This window comes from Haliotis cracherodii, unplaced genomic scaffold, assembly GCF_022045235.1.
Source record: "Haliotis cracherodii isolate W230 unplaced genomic scaffold, xgHalCrac1.p SCAF_30, whole genome shotgun sequence".
NCBI classification, from domain to species: domain Eukaryota; kingdom Metazoa; phylum Mollusca; class Gastropoda; order Lepetellida; family Haliotidae; genus Haliotis; species Haliotis cracherodii.
This window is the reverse complement of record NW_027266287.1, coordinates 976827-995528: the sequence shown is the minus strand read 5'-3', so window position 1 is coordinate 995528 and position 18702 is coordinate 976827. Positions and strand designations below refer to the sequence as shown.

The 18702-nt window shown below is 44.6% G+C and overlaps 1 protein-coding gene across 1 annotated transcript; it reads left to right on the top strand.

The window, feature by feature from the left end:
- Positions 1-17557, top strand: LOC139477061 (uncharacterized). Its single transcript, XM_071259621.1, has 5 exons — positions 1-318; positions 11767-11848; positions 12795-13019; positions 14761-15007; positions 17413-17557. Coding segments are annotated over exons 1-5 (873 nt in total). The 3' UTR covers positions 17414-17557.
- The last annotated feature ends 1145 nt before the right edge of the window (positions 17558-18702 follow it).

Below are 18702 nucleotides of genomic sequence, written 5' to 3'. Positions count from 1 at the left end.
ATGTACAATTTCTTTTATGATGTCAATTACTTAGTTCATGTGGTCAACGGCCTGATGTGCATGTATCTAACAAGTGCCTGTACGCTTGACATGCTTCAGTACGGAAAACGCCAGGAAGGGTCGACCTTCAAGGTGGTTGAGAAATCTAACTTGTTCTCATGTGCTACTGAATGTGCTTCATATAGGGTCTGCAAGTCTTTCAACTTGGACTTCGACGGACACACATGCCATCTCAACCAACAGGACGATATCACCTTCGAGGAAAACCAACGGAATACATCGGCATTCATATACAGTAGAATTACTCCCTGGAATGAGGTAAGTTGGCAAAAAAGACCTAAAATAAGGGTTCCTTCCGTTTGGAATTTAGATTGGGGAGAGGATGGGATGTTTAAATGTAGTTTCATTAGGAAAATGCGAGGAAACTAATTTGCTTCAGGTTTTACACACAGCAAATAATAACGTGTTATAAAAGCAGCATTTTATGGAACCCCTCTTGCAGAGGAGATAAAAAGGTTGTCGAAAACATATTTTGTCTCTTACCAACATTCCAGAATATCAAGTGGTCGGTCCTCATCATTTTAGATTACTAGATTATATGGCTTGATATAATGTGCCCCTTACGACAAGGTAATCGTTTCTTTAGCAGCTCCACCTGTCTCGTTTAGAACGTTTCAGAAAATACGCAAACACGAACGCCGAAGTGAACGTTCCACCATATTGAATGTGTGCCGGTTTTGAGATTCCTAGTACAGCGTGTGTACTTGAATCGAAGCTGTAGCTCAGCTCAGCAACATACATACCTGAATTCCTAATTCATTTAAAAAATTTAAATGTCAAATGATCTTTGCCACTAAAGCAAATGATCTAGATGAAATAAAACGAAATAGATTGGATGTGAAAACGGATCGGTACTTGTTTGAAATCTATACAAAGCAAAATTCAAATTTTACACTGTGTAGCATTTTCTCTTATTTTGAGAGATCCACTTGTTAATTTGTCGCATTCTTTGGCTCAATATTTTGAGATTTTACATGGGAAGAGTGTCCCCGGACTAGTTACCCATATACCCGTGACTCAAGAACCTGTGACCATATATATCCACGCTTTCCCCAAGATATATCCTGGTTAAGTACCCCTGGTCACCTCACGCCATTCTCCTGAATAGTTACACCCCAGACCAGTTCCCCTGGATGTCTAGTTGTCCGCTCCCTCACGGAATGGTTAGCTACACCCCAGACCAGTTCCCCTGAATGTCTAGTTGTCCGCTCCCTCACGGAATGGTTAGCTACACCCCTGACCAGTTCCCCTGAATGTCTAGTTGTCCGCTCCCTCCCGGAATGGTTAGTTACACCCCAGACCAGTTCCCCTGAATGTCTAGTTGTCCGCTCCCTCACGGAATGGTTAGCTACACCCCTGACCAGTTCCCCTGGATGTCTAGTTGTCCGCTCCCTCCCGGAATGGTTAGTTACACCCCAGACCAGTTCCCCTGAATGTCTAGTTGTCCGCTCCCTCACGGAATGGTTAGCTACACCCCTGACCAGTTCCCCTGGATGTCTAGTTGTCCGCTCCCTCCCGGAATGGTTAGTTACACCCCAGACCAGTTCCCCTGAATGTCTAGTTGTCCGCTCCCTCACGGAATGGTTAGCTACACCCCAGACCAGTTCCCCTGAATGTCTAGTTGTCCGCTCCCTCACGGAATGGTTAGTTACACCACAGACCAGTTCCCCTGAATGTCTAGTTGTCCGCTCCCTCACGGAATGGTTAGTTACACCACAGACCAGTTCCCCTGAATGTCTAGTTGTCCGCTCCCTCACGGAATGGTTAGCTACACCCCTGACCAGTTCCCCTGAATGTCTAGTTGTCCGCTCCCTCACGGAATGGTTAGCTACACCACAGACCAGTTCCCCTGGATGTCTAGTTGTCCGCTCCCTCACGGAATGGTTAGCTACACCCCTGACCAGTTCCCCTGAATGTCTAGTTGTCCGCTCCCTCACGGAATGGTTAGCTACACCCCAGACCAGTTCCCCTGGATGTCTAGTTGTCCGCTCCCTCCCGGAATGGTTAGTTACACCACAGACCAGTTCCCCTGAATGTCTAGTTGTCCGCTCCCTCACGGAATGGTTAGTTACACCACAGACCAGTTCCCCTGGATGTCTAGTTGTCCGCTCCCTCACGGAATGGTTAGCTACACCCCAGACCAGTTCCCCTGGATGTCTAGTTGTCCGCTCCCTCACGGAATGGTTAGCTACACCCCTGACCAGTTCCCCTGGATGTCTAGTTGTCCGCTCCCTCCCGGAATGGTTAGCTACACCCTAGACCAGTTACTCTGGTCATCTCGTTCTCTGCTCCCTCCCCGGAATAGTCAGCTACACCCTGGACCAGTACCCCTTGTAATCTCGTTCCCCGCTCCCTCCCCGGAATAGTTAGCTCCACCCTGGACCAGTACCCCTTGTAATCTCGTTCCCCGCTCCCTCCCCGGAATAGTTAGCTCCACCCTAGACCAGTACCCCTTGTAATCTCGTTCCCCGCTCCCTCCCCGGAAAAGTTAGCTCCACCCTAGACCAGTACCCCTTGTAATCTCGTTCCCCGCTCCCTCCCCGGAATAGTTAGCTCCACCCTGGACCAGTACCCCTGGTCATCTCGTTCCCCGCTCCCTCCCCGGAAAAGTTAGCTACACCCTGGACCAGTACCCCTGGTCATCTCGTTCTCTGCTCCCTCCCCGGAATAGTTAGCTACACCCTGGACCAGTACCCCTGGTCATCTCGTTCTCTGCTCCCTCCCCGGAATAGTTAGCTACACCCTGGACCAGTACCCCTGGTCATCTCGTTCTCTGTTCCCTCCCGGAATGGTTAGCTACACCCTGGACCAGTACCCCAGGTAATCTCGTTCTCCGCTCCCTCCCCGGAATGGTTAGCTACACCCTGGACCAGTACCCCTGGTCATCTCGTTCCCCGCTCCCTCCCCGGAATAGTCAGCTACACCCTGGACCAGTACCCCTGGTCATCTCGTTCTCCGCTCCCTCCCCGGAATAGTCAGCTACACCCTGGACCAGTACCCCTGGTCATCTCGTTCTCCGCTCCCTCCCGGAATAGTCAGCTCCACCCTGGACCAGTACCCCAGGTAATCTCGTTCTCCGGTCCCTCCCGGAATAGTCAGCTACACCCTGGACCAGTACCCCTGGTCATCTCGTTCTCCGGTCCCTCCCCGGAATAGTTAGCTCCACCCTAGACCAGTACCCCTTGTAATCTCGTTCCCCGCTCCCTCCCAGGAATAGTTAGCTACACCCTGGACCAGTACCCCTGGTCATCTCGTTCTCTGCTCCCTCCCCGGAATAGTCAGCTACACCCTGGACCAGTACCCCAGGTAATCTCGTTCCCCGCTCCCTCCCAGGAATAGTTAGCTACACCCTGGACCAGTACCCCTGGTCATCTACCCGGGATTAGTCCCTATACGTACTACGCTGAGTCCCCATCAACCTATGATGAGCGTAAGACGGGATTTAACTTGGCTCGGTGACTTGGCTGACTGCATACACTCGTATCAGAATCTTGTGCAAATAACATATACATACTGCATAAAAACAAAAAAACAACAATTATCATCGGTATTGCACCCAGCCTTTACAGGCTTATGAGACATCGTATGTACATTTAAACATGTTTAAAAGCATCCAAGTAAAACATTGTAAGCTTTTTTCTTACATCATCTTTTCTTATTCCAGCAGCCAAGGAGCTGTCACTGTGAGCAAGAGTCTAATGCATGCTCCATTGTACATCAAAACTTGTGAATTGTAAATATCAAAAGCTGGAGTTTCAGGAATATATATATATATATATATATATATATATATATATATATATATATATATATATATATATATATATATATATATATATATATATAGAGAGAGAGAGAGAGAGAGAGAGAGAGAGAGAGTAGTTTATTAAGATGTCACGTGCAAATAACATATACATACTGCATAAAAACAAAAAAACAACAATTATCATCGGTATTGCACCCAGCCTTTACAGGCTTATGAGACATCGTATGTACATTTAAACATGTTTAAAAGCATCCAAGTAAAACATTGTAAGCTTTTTTCTTACATCATCTTTTCTTATTCCAGCAGCCAAGGAACTGTCAATTTTGTTGGACGCCATATTTTAACGTTATATGTGCGTATTAAGATCGCTAGTTACCAAATAGCGGACTATTTTTATTACAAAATAATAAGAAAAATAACGATCAAAACACCTATTTGTGTGTATGTTAACACCAGTATGATTAAACCACTTGATTAGTACATACAAGTTTTAAATGTTTGGGAATATCTTCTAGTAAGAATACCAAATGATAATTTCAAAAGACATAGTGGGCGGAGCTTATACGAATGATATGACAGGTCAATATGACGTCATTAATAACACACACATTTCATTGGTTAATACGTAAACGGGTGATGAGGCGACACACATTTCATTGGTTAATACGTAAACGGGTGATGAGGCGACATGATATGTAAACACCCACCCCTGTGGCAACAAAGACTCACTATTAATGGTAATAAATATTCATCAAACTATTCCACGACTTCTCAACAAACGCGTACGTCTTTGGTTTCAAAACCTTTCTGCTATTTCGTCTTCGGTGATGGCGTACATCTTCATAAAATGTCACTGAGGAATGTCCCCGATCTATGTTTTCATTCCAGTCTAACGCACACAAATTCGTCCTGCGCTTGTATTCTCTGGACGAGAACGAAATACGTGATAAATAAGAGCAGTGTTATTAAAACATTCAACATAATGTGTGTCACTGCACCACAGGCTGGAGCTGGAGCTGGAGCTGGAGCTGGAGCTGGAGCTGGAGGAATATTGGTCAACATAAAGGGAACGTTGACTACTGGAATGTTGAAGTCATCCCTCTAGTCATACAGTCTTGTGGAGAGTGTTTTGTCACTCTGAATCATTAGGCATTGATCGGAATATGAAACCGGTCTCCTTTGTCTCTAGCTCTGGTGGGTAAATCAGTGGAAGGGAATTGGCTATTTGGTGGTTATTGATCGATATCAGATCATCGACATACCTGAAGCTTGAGTAAAACGTCTTCACTAAATACGGACCGCCTCCGTGGTCTAGTGAAGAGCGTCCGCCCGGAGAGCGGAAGGTCCGGGATTCGATCCCTGGTCGTGTCATACCAAAAGACGTTAAAAGATGGTACTTGTTGTTACCCTGTCTGGCGCTCGGCATTAAGGGGCTAAAACAAGGACTGGTCGGCTCGGAGTCAGTATACTGTGTCTGAGTGGGGTATTCATGTTAAACTGCGGCATGGTATCTCAGTGGGCTATCACTATAAATCGGCATCAGTCCGGACTATTACAAGCAGCCACACACACACACACACACACACATACACGTGCATGCACGTTGCTATATAAGTGCAATAATCTTGGACGCGACGTTAAACTCAATTTCACCTCACCTCACTTCATCAAAAACCTTGTTTTCACTTCGAAAATCCGTGCAGAAATTCTAATTCAATTATAAAGAAACAGATCCCCATGAAGGGGAACACAATTGGTTCCCATGGGGATGCCGACTTCTTGCCTAAATGTCTTTCCCCCAAATAGCATTTAGATCACCATGACATAATACGTTGTAAAAGCATTTGGATTGAAATTCACCACCAAGACAATTCTAAAGGATCCAAATCTCAAGAATCAAGAAACTTCTTCCTGAAGTCCGATATGTTCCAGTCACTGAATATTCAAATGTTCGTTTGGATTCTGGAACTACTTTACGACTTTGCAACCTGTTGTTAATATTTATTTTTCAAATCGCTATGTAACTATCAAGAGCGGACGATTGATTGGGTATTGCGCAACGGTTATAATGTCATTTTTTGTGGATCTCATCACCTATTTATAAATCTATGGTCTGAGTGATGTGAGTTTAGATGGACATCATTGTCAGCGACAAGACCATGGCGACCAGTAAGAGGGTACAGGGTACAAATACAGTCTGAACCTCAATTGTAAAGTGTATTGATTTGCAGAAATTATTGAAGGGATTTCAAGCACTATTAGATTTGAAAGCAGATTCTATCGATTCCTCAAGTTACTTGGGACATGTCATACTAAATATTTGAAAGCTGAAAACAAAAGCTGGACGACAAAAGAGAGAGAGGCCTGAATTGGCTCAACCTGTGTCAATATCGACCTCTTCAATGTTTGTATAACAAGACGAGCTGATGCCCACTTGCTTCAAAGGTTTCAAACATACAAAGGCCTGTTGCTTGTTTTTGTCGCAATGTTTGCCTTACCTTAAAACATTATGTACAGTAAAGTACGGTTATAACGAACTCAAAGGGACTACTAATTTTAAGTCGTTATAACCGTAGTATAACTACAGCAAAAAGTCGGGACCAAAAAAGTATGTTCGTTATATCCGTCAGTTCGTTATAAGCGTGTTCGTTATAACCGTAGTTTACTGTATTGTATGTAGAGCAGGGAATTATTCCCTTTTCTCAAACACCTGGTGTCTTCACCGATTTTCAGTGCTCATTTCATGTACTTTTTATCATTGCGTGGCCTTTTATGTATCATATAATCTGTTTCTGGACTGGCCATTCTCTCTATATATTTTCTCTATTTTATATTGTTACATATGTTGAGTGCTGCTCAATACGTCGACTCTGAAAAGCTTTAAGTTATGGACCACAAGGGAGATCTAGTACGTTCATTGTTCCACTTAACTGCTTGCATCGTATTCAGCGTTTGTTTATGGGAATAAAACAATCAGTGACCTAAAATCCTGCATTAAGTATTTACGATCAAACAGTCCTCTTTGTATATCACTACGCAAGAGCAATCCAGTCTCTCCAGATATAACTCACATATATCGTGGCGTGTTTTATTGCAAAAATCAATGCAATCCGTAATTGCAAGGTGTCACAGTGACTGGCTACCGCTAACGTAGAGATGCTGCTTTTGCACGAGATGATGAGTATACTTTACCTATTCTGCATCAGGGGGCGGGGTTAAGGAGCGTGACGTCACAGCAAACAACTGTCTGAGATTGCAAATACAGGGGCAATACAGGTGAGTCCTCGCGCTAAAACTATACTCCTCACAAAATGTTAGCAACAAATCTATTATGTGTCAGTCCATGTTCATATATTCCAATACCCCTAAACTGACTAAACAATACAAAGAAAGAGCGCAAACACACATTGTCCTCAAAGGGAACTGAAAAGCCTAACAGGTTTACAAATGATCAAAAACAGTATCATGAAAACAGTCCATGCAAAATGTGCTGCACTGAAAGATGAAAATCTTTAAATTTGAGTTAAAGTCATTTTGAAACAATGATCCAATGTTCAGTAACGTGTATGTCCACCATTGTCTTGAATGCAAGCTTCTACACGTCTTGGCATTGACCAGATAAGCCTATCAAGTGTCTGTTGTGGAATGTTCTGCCATCCTCTCCTTAAGGCCTGTTCAAGTTGATCCAGATTCTGAGGACGAACATGAAGACCATAAACACGCCTTCCAAGAATGTCCCATGCAAGTTCAATGGGATTAAGACCCGGAGACCTTGCAGGCCAGTCCATATGCGTGATGTTGTTGGTCTGAAGAAGATCAGTGACAACTCTTGCTCGATGGGGACGAGCATCATCATCCATAAAGATGAAGTTAGGACCTGCTTGTTGTGCCAGGGGAATGATCACAGGTGTGACAATCTCGTCCCTGTACCGTACTCCAGTCATGGTACCACGTCTGATGACCACAAGATCAGTTCTGTGTCCAACTCTGATGCCACCCCAGATCATCAAACGTCCACCTCCGTACTGGTCATGTTCAGCAATTGTACAGTTGGCGTATCGTTCATTACGGTTTCTCCACACACGTGCCCTACCACCGTTGAAGTCAAGGCAGAATCTTGACTCGTCTGTGAAGAGAACGTTACGCCAGCGATTGACCCTCCAGTTACGGCGTTGACTGGCCCAAGCAAGTCTCTGTTGTCGATGGTGTTCAGGCAGTGGGTTACGTCGTACTGGTCGTCTGGACCTCAGATCCTGAGCGTGAAGTCTGTTTCTTACTGTCTGTGTTGAGACTCTGTTTCCTGCAACTCTCTGAAGGTCATTCTGGAGAGATCTGGTCGTAGTAAACCTGTTTCTCCGGGCTAGGGTGGCTAAATACCGGTCCTCACGAGGAGTTGTCACCCTTGGATGACCTGTACGTGGTCTCTCTGTCATCAGTCCAGTTTGATGGTATCGAGGTATCGCTCTTGAGATGACACTGCGATGAACATTAAAATGATTGGCAACAGCAGTTTGGGTTGAGACCCCCCTGTGTCTTTCCAACAATCTGAGCAACCTCAGTTGGCGTTAAGTCACGCCTAGCAATGTCTAAAGTGTTAATGTCGCCAAATTGCCCTTGCTGGCAGTTTTTAAGCAATCAGGGTGCATGGGTGAAGTGTGTAAAACATGCATGTCGTGCATTTTGCATGTGTGTTTTGAGGGTGGTTGTGTTCAGGCGATGTTATCAGTGTTATCAGGAAAATCTACATGGAAAAGGCTTTAAGTCGAGTATTCGTAGGTAATTCTCCTGCCTGAATTTGTTCTCAATGGATGGCATTCAACACTGATGAGAATGTTGCACGGAAAATAATACTTGTTGCTTAACTTTTTGTGAGGAGTATAGGTCAGAACCTCATGTCAGAGGCTAAAGATGATAAACGCATCTCACAACTGTTTACCCGTACCTCTCACCATAAGAGTGTCATCATCTTCCTACTGTTGCAAAATCTATTTCCAAGAGGCAAGGAGTCACGTGACATTGCTTTGAATTCTCATTACGTGACACTGTTTAATTCTCCTGTGGACAGACATCATGTCAACTTGTTTGCCAGGCGCATCTATCCAAACAACACTGACCGTTTTATGTCAGTGTATGAAGAAGCAGTTCAGAAACCCTATGGTAATTTGACAATCGACCTAAAACCAACTACCTTGGAATCAGGAAGACTACAACCTAATGTACTTGACACAGTCAACATCTCACAGCCTATAAAAGAGGAGCAGACTGTCAACCAGTATCATTTAAAGCCATTCCCTAGAACAGACCACATCTCAGAAGTAGTCACTCCTATGGACAGTGAATCAGAGGACGACACTTGTGATACAGCTATGCCTTCCTGTGACCAGTGTGGTATTGTGTTTGCAAACAATCATGACATCTAGCATCATGTCAGATCGTGGTGCCCTGAGAATGGAATGGAAGTTGAGGAAACGACATAAAATTCAGACAGTTGATGAAAGCGATCTCCTACGGCCTACATTGACCTCTGAATTCAGTGAAGCTGATAAAGAGTGGGAGGTGAAAGGCTTAGAATACATGTTGGAGCAAACTATAAAGTACTGTCAAGATGATGTCTTTAAGAAAAAAAAGAGTACCAAGATCAAGGAAAAAGTGAGAGATGGATTGAAAACAAGCTCAAGAAATGCTGGGAATAAACTTTTCTAGATCGACTCTCACAAGCTATCAGTTATGTCAGCCACTTGGGTAGGGACCCCTTTTCAAGACTATTCTGGAGAAAGTGAGGGCATTGGACCCTGATACAGATCCCAAAGAACTTTCCACTAAAATCATCCAGTGGATGAAGCCTATTGTGAAAGACATTTTATCTCATGTAGATCTTTCTGAGGCTGAAGATCTAGAGCCTGAAAAGGCAGATGTTGATGATGATGATACAGACACTGATTAATCGACCCATGTACATTATTGTGAGATAGTGATTGTCTTAATGTTTGATTTTGTGTTTTAATGAATAAATCATGTGTTTAAAGTTTACATTTTTGTCTGTTTTTCATATGAAATGGAATGAATGAGATGGTTATATCATGATTTGACATCAATCAATCAATCCTTGTGGTTATGCAAAACCCTTTTGAACTGATACTGGTGAATCAAGGATGGCATTACTTCATTCCGAAAAGAATCATAATTGCTCATGCTGCTTTATGCAACAATTCACTCACTAAGCTAAGCTCAGTATACGATGCTCAAACTTGACTAAAACAGTTTTATTGCAACTGAAGAATGTTGCAAATTGTACACATGTCTTGTACTTGAATATGACCTATTTGAAGTGTATATCCTTCGAATAAATGTATTGCACATGACTTGTTTTGTATGTTATTCTTTGTGACTGAGCTTAGCTTCGTGAGTGAAGGGATTTCAAGCACTATTAGACTTGAAAGCAGACTCTACCGATTCCTCAAGTTACGTGGGACATACTAAATATTTGAAAGCTGAAAACAAATGGACAACATTCACTCTATATATTTTCTCTATTTTATATTGTTACATATATTGAGTGCTGACTCTGAGAAGCTTTAAGTTATGGACCACAAGGGGGATCTAGTACGTTCATTGTTCCACGTAAATGCTTGCATCGCATTCAGCGTTTGTTTACGGGAATCAAACAATCGGTGACCTAAAATCCTGCATTAAGTATTTACGATCAAACAGTCCTTGTTGTATATCAGTACACAAGAGCAACCCAGTCTCTCCAAATATCTCGTACATATATTGTGGCGTGATTTTTGTTGTTGTTTAAATCAATGCAATCCGTAATTGCAAGGTGTCACAGTGTGACTGGCTACCGCTAACGTAGAGATGCTGCAACCTCCTTTAACACGATACTCCTGAACCCTTTCTGCATTACAATGTCACAAAAAATCCTAACAAAATGAGCCATATAAACCAAAACTTTCACTGCATTTTAAATTGAAATTTGAACAAGTCAAGTGAGGTCCCACCTTAGCCAAACCATTTGGGCATTTCGATGTACCATTATTATTCCCAGAAGCCATGCTGTGCGGAACAACTAATGGAGTGTGGTTACACGGTGAGGGACACCAGGAATGGGCTTTACACAGTGTACCCATTTTGGGAACCGAACCCGGGTCTTCGGCTTGACGAGTGAAAGCTTTAACCACTAGGCTACCCCACCGCCCCGGGCCAAATAATGAGAACTGCATGATCAGGGTCTGTGACGTGTTTGAGTAGATCCTGTTTTTTCGCGCTGATTGTTGCTCATGCTAACTGTCACCTGCCCTTGATTCCATTGTTGATAGCACAACAGATGGAATAGCGCTCACTGCGGTAACCAGACAAAATTTACTCATTCAAAATAGTTGACCCGTGAAGATCCGAGTTAGAATAGGTCTTCAGTAATCCATACTTGCCGTAAAAAGCGACTATGCTTGTCGTAAGAGGTGACTAACGGGGTCGGGTGGTCAGGCTCGCTGACATGGTATCCCAATTGCGAGGATCGATGCTCATGAAGTCAATCACTGGATTGTCTGGTCCAATCTGGTCCACGATTATGCACAGACCGCCGTCATATAGCTGGAATATTGCTGAGTGCGGCGTAAAACAACCAACCAACCAACAAACAAACAAACACTCATAACAGGCGGATTTATTTGTATTTGTAAGGACCGAACATAAGATTTATAGAAATTTTCTAAATATATTTGGCCTCAGGTTTATTAACAACATAAATCCCCTGAATGTCCTAAAACAACATTTGTTCCGCTCGTCGTTTAGAAAAAAAAGGTCTTTAAGCAGCTACTGATAATAATAAGTGAAAACACTGGTGCACTGTATGACGGCTTGAGTTTCCTTGATTGTCGACATGATCATGTAGGTCAACAGCTTATCAGGATTGACATGTTTATATATTCTCATCGCAGATTACACTTACTCCATGTCAAGGGGTCTCGTGTGGATATGGTCAAAGATGCGTTGTCAGAAGAAACGGTGACGCTCAATGCGGTAGGTTAGACCTGAAACTCTATATTGTGGATTCCTGATGAAATTTTGGTCCCAGCAACTAAAACTGGCCATCAGAGGCGACATAATGGTGGTCAAACCTGGTCATTTAATTGATTGAGTGTCGTCGCGCCCCGATGGCAGGGGACGTTAGTCATAATATCAAACAGTTGTGTGTCTTGGCTTGATTATTTACGACCGCCTCCGTGGTCTAGTGGTAGAGCGTCCGTCCGGAGAGCGGAAGGTCCGGGGTTCGATCCCCGACCACGTCATACCAAAAGACGTTAAAAGATGGTACTTGTTGTTACCCTGTCTGGCGCTCGGCATTAAGGGGCTAAAACAAGGACTGGTCGGCTCGGAGTCAGTATACTGTTTCTGAGTGGGGTATTCATGTTAAACTGCGGCATGGTATCTCAGTGAGCTAGCACTATAAATCGGCATCAATCCGGACTATTACAAGCAGCCACACAAACACACACACATGCCGCAGTTTAACATGAATACCCCACTCAGACACAGTATACTAACTCCGAGCCGACCAGTCCTTGTTCTGTTGAATTGCATCATGGTATCTCAGTAACCTCACACTGTAAAACCGGTATTTGTCCATCTTCCCGAGGCAAGGGAATTAACTGACTGTAAGATCCTGCAATCGACCGAAATCTGCACAGCAGTTTACGAATGGGATGTCGATTTCGTTTCGCGATTTTGATTGGACTGTGCGTAGACTCGTTTATCCAGCCAAAATATAACTCCATCATTCCAACCTTGTTCGACAAGGGTGGAAACTGGACTTTTATAGTAAGCTAACTCACTTGCCTCGAGATGGTATGAGTCCTCACTAGTACACGCATCCAGACATTCTCTTATAAGTGAAATAATCTTGAACGCGATGTTAAACCCCATTTAACCTCAACGTAATAGACTAACGAGCACCTTTCTTACACAGAGGACGTTTTACCAAATATTGCACCTCAGAAGCCAACAGCTGCAAGTTCTGTCTGGAGTATGGAAAATCCGCCCAGTGCTGCTGCAAATGGTCAAGTGTCAGGACTATGGGCCCCTGGTAACTGCTTTGCTGTGAACAACAATGATTACACGCCTTGGTGGCAGGTGGATCTGCTGGCCACGTGCATCATTGTGGAGGTCCGCGTGACCTCCAGAAATAGTGCTCGTAAGACTCTTCACCTTCCATACTCACTTCACCGTAAACCTATTCTCCAGGGCATGTGTATCCATTTTATTATGATGAATATCCTACAACCAGTAAGCTTGATTCACGCAAGCAAAACCTACCATTCAAATGGCTTGAGGTCAGAGATCTGACCGATGGAGGTTATGGGGTCACGTAGCTTTTATGGTATCATTATCGTAATAGACTGGATATATGTACACTGGATAATACCTTGCCCCCTTTTAGCGATTTTCATCTCCGGCGTCGTGTATCGTTATCTGTGATGTGTTTGATGCATTTGATATGCACTCGAAAGTTCCCATGGGGTTTTAGAGTTTTAGAGGGCACAGCAGTCTGTGCTGGTTGTACGAGCAGATTCTACTCTGTATCAAGTGATTTGGTAATTTATCCCGAAGTTTTTTGTTGCTCATAAAATCAACCACTGGTCTATATTTCCAAGACTTTAGTAGTGGCAGACCGCCGTCATTCAGATAGAATATTGCTGAATGCGGCATAAAATAACTCTCATCCCACACGCTTCGTCCTTCATCCCACACATCTCACCCGACACATTGCACACCACATCCCACATCGCTCACCCACCCTACATCCACATCCCACATCCCTCACCCACACCCTACATCCACACCCCACATCCCTCACCCACACCCCACATCCCTCACCCACACCCTACATCCCTCACCCACACCCTACATCCCTCACCCACATCCAACATCCCTCACCCTACATCCACATCCCACATCCCTCACCCACACCCTACATCCACACCCCACATCCCTCACCCACATCCCACATCCCTCACCCTACATCCCTCACCCACATCCAACATCCCTCACCCTACATCCACATCCCACATCCCTCACCCACACCCTACATCCACACCCCACATCCCTCACCCACATCCCACATCCCTCACCCTACATCCACATCCCACATCCCTCACCCACACCCTACATCCACACCCTACATCCCTCACCAAAACCCTACATCCACACCCCACATCCCTCACCCACATCCAACATCCCTCACCCTACATCCACATCCCACATCCCTCACCCACACCCTACATCCACACCCTACATCCCTCACCAAAACCCTACATCCACACCCTACATCCCTCACCCACACCCTACATCCCACATCCCTCACCAACAGCCCATACCCACACCCTACATCCCACATCCCACATCCCTCACCAACAGCCCATACCCACACCCTACATCCACACCCCACATCCCTCACCCACACCCTACATTCCACATCCCTCACCCACACCCTACGTCTCTCACCTACATCCCACACCCTACATCCCTCACCCACACCCACATCCCTCACCCTCACCCTCACCCACACCCTACAACCCTTACCCAAACCCACACCCCACATCCCTCACCCACACCCCATATCCCTCACCTACACCCTACGCCCTGGATCCCTCAACCACGCCCCATACCGCTCATCCCACACCCTACATCCCTCACCCACACCCCATATCCCTCACCTACACCCTACGCCCTGGATCCCTCAACCACGCCCCATACCGCTCATCCCACACCCTACATCCCTCACCCACATCCCACATCCCTCACCTACACCCTACGCCCTGGATCCCTCAACCACGCCCCATACCGCTCATCCCACACCCTACATCCCTCACCCATACACAACACCTCACATTAAACCCTACTCACTCAGACTCACTATACAATTCCCTTTGCAGCTGAACGCCTTCACGACTTTGCCCTTGATGTTTTCCGTAAAGACCCACGTTCCCATGACGACGCCACGCCTCAGCTGTGTTTCATGTACAATGGAGCTGTTACCGAACCAGGCCAAACGGTAGCTATAAATTGTACGTCACCCGTGACCGGTCGCTACTTGAGAATAAGTGGCAAGAAAACCCAAAACAGTCAAGATGTTCTGCAGCTCTGTGAAGTCCAGGTCTTTGCCTTCAGTGTGATATACTGGTATGTTTATACACTGCATTACCTTATAACATTAACGTAGCCAGCAAGCGTCCATTCTTAGCACGGCTTATTCCCCAAACGAGTGCATCCAAGGTTAGACTTGATCCCCAGAAATCCATGCCAGTGGGATACTGAATGGGTCGCGTGGTCAGACTCAGTGTCATCGTTTGATGCATGCCATCATACCCCAACGACATGGATCGCTGCTAATAATATCAATCACTGGTTTATCTGACCCGGAATCGATTATTGCCAGATGCCAAATATGCTGCCATGTAGCTGAAATATATGTGGAGTTCGGCGTAAAAATAACAAACAAACAAACGGCTCTGTTGAAGCACAAAATAACATTAGAGTTAGAGTGAGTGAGTGAGTGAGTGAGTGAGTGAGTGAGTGAGTATGGTTTTACGCCGCTGTTAGCAATATTCCAGCAATATCGCGGCAGGGGACACCAGAAATGGGCTTCACACATTGTACCCATGTCGGGAATCGAACCAGGGTCTTCGGCGTGACGAGCGAACGCTTTAACCACTGGGCTACCCGACCGCCCCTCATTGGAGTTTAATGACGCACAAAGCAGACTATGACTGATTTGCATTAAACTTGCTGGGACTGGGAACTTGGTCATGAAAAACTTAAATATCCGGACACGACAAAGAGACATACAAGTATAATGTTTTCTCTAATTCGAGCATGTTCCGACAATGCACTTAATAAAAATCAGATCTAGAAGTCCACGTGAAGATCATGCCAACATGTCGTTTTCGCACAGCATTCGCCTGATGCAGAGTAAAAACTCTCAAGTAGTCTATCATCAAGGTTGTCTGTTTGTTTATGGGAACAAGGGGCTGTCCGTTGCATCCATGTTAAGAAGTAAGTATTTACATTGACACCCGAAAAGAAGACCGTTACGGCCATGCTGTCAACAGTGTGACAATGTCAACAGTGTGACACACACATACTACAACCTCTCTGCCAACAGTATGACACACAGTTACAACCTCTCTGTCAACAGTTTGACACACAGTTACAACCTCTCTGTCAACAGTATGACACACAGTTACAACCTCTCTGTCAACAGTTTGACACACAGTTACAACCTCTCTGTCAACAGTATGACACACAGTTACAACCTCTCTGTCAACAGTTTGACACACAGTTACATCCTCTCTGTCAACTGTATGACACACAGTTACAACCTCTCTGCCAACAGTTTGACACACAGTTACAACCTCTCTGTCAACAGTTTGACACACAGTTACAACCTCTCTGCCAACAGTTTGACACACAGTTACATCCTCTCTGCCAACTGTTTGACACACAGTTTCATCCTCTCTGTCAACTGTTTGACACACAGTTACATCCTCTCTGCCAACTGCTTGACACACAGTTTCATCCTCTCTGCCAACTGTTTGACACACAGTTTCATCCTCTCTGCCAACTGTTTGACACACAGTTACAACCTCTCTGCCTACTGTTTGACTCACAGTTACAACCTCTCTGTCAACAGTATGACACACAGTTACAACCTCTCTGCCAACAGTTTGACACACAGTTTCATCCTCTCTGCCAACTGTTTGACACACAGTTACAACCTCTCTGCCAACTGTTTGACACACAGTTACAACCTCTCTGCCAACTGTTTGACACACAGTTACAACCTCTCTGCCAACAGTTTGACACACAGTTACAACCTCTCTGTCAACAGTTTGACACACAGTTACAACCTCTCTGCCAACTGTTTGACACACAGTTACATCCTCTCTGCCAACAGTTTGACACACAGTTTCATCCTCTCTGTCAACTGTTTGACACACAGTTACATCCTCTCTGCCAACTGCTTGACACACAGTTTCATCCTCTCTGCCAACTGTTTGACACACAGTTTCATCCTCTCTGCCAACTGTTTGACACACAGTTACAACCTCTCTGTCAACAGTTTGACACACAGTAACAACCTCTCTGTCAACAGTATGACACACAGTTACATCCTCTCTGCCAACAGTTTGACACACAGTTACAACCTCTCTGTCAACTGTATGACACACAGTTACAACCTCTCTGTCAACTGTATGACACACAGTTACAACCTCTCTGCCAACAGTTTGACACACAGTTTCATCCTCTCTGCCAACTGTTTGACACACAGTTTCATCCTCTCTGCCAACTGTTTGACACACAGTTACAACCTCTCTGTCAACTGTTTGACACACAGTAACAACCTCTCTGTCAACAGTTTGACACACAGTTTCATCCTCTCTGTCAACTGTTTGACACATAGTTACATCCTCTCTGCCAACTGCTTGACACACAGTTGCGGCATCTGTGTTACCGGTTTTTTATAGATGATTCAATATGCAGCATAAAAGCAAATGTTCTTATGCTAATTATGATTGGTTTTACAGATTCAGGACACATCTACAGTATTCCAGTCGAATGTACTACCATGTTTGGGCATAAGAATGACTTCACATCACCCAAGGACGAAGTCTACAGTTACTTCTCTTCCTGGATTTACACACTTCGAAATACCGTTACCTTTCTTTTTCCGGACTAAGATTTAAGGATTTAAGACCGTGTGAATTCTCAAAAAAATATTCAATGGATTTGCTTTGGTTTGATTTGCTGTGTAATCTCAGAACAGAACCAAGTTTGATTCTGGTAAAAGATTAGATTTTTCAACTTTTTACTCCGTGATCCCACATAACAAATTTAAGGAGAAACTCCATTCCTTGATCCATGAGTCTTTCATTACTAAATGTGATGACCATAGATAAGTTACATATCTATTTTCAAAGTTTCAGGACAATTTGTCAAACATGAAAGCAAATGCCACCTGAAGTTTACTGAAAAAAACATGAAATGCTTGACTTCCTCATTGATGACATCTATGTACATTAAGAGGTAAGGCATTGAGGCAAGAAGTGGGCATGCTGGGAAAATGCTGGATTTCCTCATAAATAGCATATATGTGGAGTTCTAGCATAAGGAGTTTGGCAGGAAGTGGCTTCCTCTTGGGCTCCCCTCCTACCTGACCTGTTTCTTTATGCAAATGAATCGGAATTTCGGCACGGATGGGCAACATCAAAACAAGGTATTTGGGCCAAGACGTGTAACAATCAGTCGATTTCCTTTCACTGAGCTGCTCACTTGAACTAGAAACAGAGGAGACCAGTGAATGACTTCAACTTTCCATTCATGTCCAGCAAACTTCCAGCAGACCCATCTCCTGATATCCACATTTCTACATATTTCTATATTTCACAATGAGAGGTACAACCAACAATGCTGTTTATGCAGGGATTTCGGGGGCTGTTTGTTTCAGGTGAGCAGTTGACTTGCTTTTGCATGTTATTATGACGGGTTCCCCCGTTGGGATAGGGTACACCCATCTTTTCAGGAACGGGTGGCCCAGTCGTCTAAGGCGCCGTGATTCGCTGTGCAGAGTTGCGTCCCTTGAGCACGCCAGAAACCTATGATCGTGGGTTCAAATCCCGGTTCGCCCCGATTGTGTTTTTAGGTTTGTCAGCACCATACCCATGCTCGTGGGTTTCACCGAAGTGGTAAACGTCTAAGACCTGCATCACTTCGGGCTTTCCTCCCACATTAAGCTGACACGCCGTGACATAACTGGAATACTGTTAAAAGCGGCGCTAAACCCAACTCACTCACTCACTCACTAATTGCGTCATAAA

Coding starts and splice junctions, on each gene's coding strand:
- LOC139477061 (XM_071259621.1), top strand. CDS start 1: ATGTACAATTTCTTTTATGATGTCAATTACTTAGTTCATGTGGTCAAC. Junction 11,849..12,794: donor AAACGGTGACGCTCAATGCG/GTAGGTTAGACC, acceptor TTTCTTACACAG/AGGACGTTTTACCAAATATT. Junction 13,020..14,760: donor GACCTCCAGAAATAGTGCTC/GTAAGACTCTTC, acceptor TTCCCTTTGCAG/CTGAACGCCTTCACGACTTT.